Here is a 2,500-nt window from a genome sequence, read left to right on the forward strand (position 1 = left end):
TTGATTGTATTTGGTTAAAGATTTTGAGTAATGATGCTGGTAAAGGTAAAGGTCCAGCAGTAATGTGGAGTGGATATTGATGGTATTGCTTATGATAAGATAAAAGGTTACATATGATGAGATAAAAGGTGAAAAAAAAACTGTTAAAGATGCAATAATATGATTATAAGAATATGTGTTACTGATAACAACATTAACTATAAAGATAATGATAATAGTAATAATAATACTAATAATGATAATAGTAATAATTACATAATTATCATACTTGGCAGGTTGGTGATGATTGGCTGGATTGCCCGAACAAAAAGTTCTTGGATTTCGTCCAACATATCAAAATAAATCTGTATATAAATAGATATAGAATATATAGTATATAAATAGAATAGATCAAACATGCATGAATTACCAATCTGCCAAATGCATCATTGCTTCACCAAAAATATGATTACAATAACAATGGCAACAGAATTCTGTCTGTTATGACTATCATTGATATTGCAATTATTTTCCGATTTTACTGCTATTACCCCCACTGCCACTACTAATATAATCCCAGTACAACTGCCACCACTTCTGATGAAACTTTCGTGAAAAAAGACAGAAAAATGACAGCTGAGAAAAAATTACATTTAAGAGAAATGACCATAAGAAAGGTCTTATATAAGCATGTAAACTCTACGGCGGGTGCTGGCTTCCATACAACCACTTGTCACTGAAAAAAAGAAAGAAAGAAAGAAAAAATGTAATTACGCATCCAGCTATATCTTGTATCCAATAACGCCACCCTTTTTTTGACATTCACTCTGTCCGATATTTTATGGTATTTTCTCATTTTCTTTGAAAACTAATTCAGTAATAGCTGTGTTTAAAGATGATCGAAAGAAGAAAAAATATATTAATTAGAGCATGCTGACTGTTGCTAACTAGGAGTTTCATCAAGACAGAATGTGTTAGAGTATATTAGAAAAAAAACTACTAACATAATCATTATTACTACTACTACTATCATTATTAAGACTATCATCTTTATTATCATTGTTATTTGTAGTAGTATTTGTTGTATTACTGTTATTATCATTACAGTTATAAAATCATTATTATCATTGTATAATCCTATATTTCTTCGTTATTTTCTAAAAATGTAACTCAGCTATTGCAATCTATTTTTATAACAACCATGATGTGATATTTCTGAAAAAAACCTCAATTCATATTTTGTTAGCAACTTATACTATAGTAGCTGACAAAATTTTCAATAGAATACAATGTGTGGTAAACAACCTCTATATCAGTGAGCATTGTATATTTGTTACAGCTTATTTTGTATTATATATAACACGTTGTTGTTTGACATAATTTTTTTTGGAAAAAAAGACTTTCTCTCGAAAGACCGTTTAGATCAAATTTTCTGTAGATGAAATAAGATAAATTGGACGCAATACGACGATTTTTTTAAATGTTGAAATTCATGAATAAGGTTTTGAATGTACTCTTTATACTTTTCAGAACTATTATATTTTGGTAATCGAGGTATTAACCATTAGGAAACAAATGAAAGTTATATCTACAAAGGAAAAGGTTTTAGTTAAAAAGCACAAAACTGTTATGATGATATTAACCGTTCTTGAATAATGTTATATGCAAAGGTTCCGTTCTCTATGCGTGGACCCCCGTCTTTCAAAGCCGTTCATTCACTCGTATCGTACTTGTATTTCTAGAAAAATACATTGTTTTAGCTGCATTTGTTTAGTGTTCTCTGCCGCGGCTTAAGGTCCTACCAGACAAGCACTTTTTCCGTCAGTTAGAGGCTTTCCGCAAATACAGCCTCCCAGACGAAGACGGTTGCGACCGTTTTCGTCTGACTAATTTCCGTCTTGATCTTGTGCTACGTAGAATCTATACAACTAGAATATTTTTTATTGATAAGTAAAATAAAATAAATTAATTTAACACAGATTCATATTCTAGAATATTTCTATATATAATATACATAATAGTATGTCTTTAAATTAACGTGATTCCCGGGACCTCTCTCGGATATTTGTTTACAGGGGCACTTCTTTGCTGGTAGTGCTATAGGGTCAGTCCATTTGCATACGGAAAGCTCATATGGAAACGCAGATATTGGCGAAAAACAGTGCTAGTGTGACAGGGCCTTTATAATTGTTATTGTATTTGTCTTTTCGAAAGATTTGTGACTATATTTTACGTTTTCTTGAAATAAAATTGTGGCGTCTTTGTATGGGTGTCAGTTAAATTACCTTCCCTAGCATTATAACTAGATTATTATTATTATGATTATTATTTTACTACTACTATTGTAATCATTATTATTATCATCATTATTCGTTTTATTATTGCTGTTTTTAAGAACCACAGCTCACATATCTGATGACTAACACTTGAGCGATTGTCACCAGCGAAAAACACTCCGATTTTTTATTCGTAATTAGTAAAATTAGAAGATAATATTGATTTGCTACTGTAGATAAATCAC

General features: G+C 30.4%; 1 protein-coding gene across 4 annotated transcripts in view; it reads left to right on the forward strand.

Annotated features, from left to right (window-relative positions):
• LOC119595301 overlaps window positions 1-733 on the forward strand; it is an 11,315-nt gene extending 10,582 nt beyond the window's left edge. For 2 of the 4 annotated variants that reach the window (XM_037944459.1, XM_037944465.1), the window contains exon 4: window positions 276-733. In XM_037944459.1, coding sequence (XP_037800387.1) covers window positions 276-380 — 105 coding nt within the window. In that variant the 3' untranslated portion in view covers window positions 381-733. The other 2 variants (XM_037944472.1, XM_037944477.1) reach the window with 1 other exon arrangement.
• Window positions 734-2,500: the final 1,767 nt, after the last annotated feature.

The sequence above is a fragment of the Penaeus monodon genome, chromosome 3 (genome assembly GCF_015228065.2).
Source record: "Penaeus monodon isolate SGIC_2016 chromosome 3, NSTDA_Pmon_1, whole genome shotgun sequence".
NCBI lineage: Eukaryota > Metazoa > Arthropoda > Malacostraca > Decapoda > Penaeidae > Penaeus > Penaeus monodon.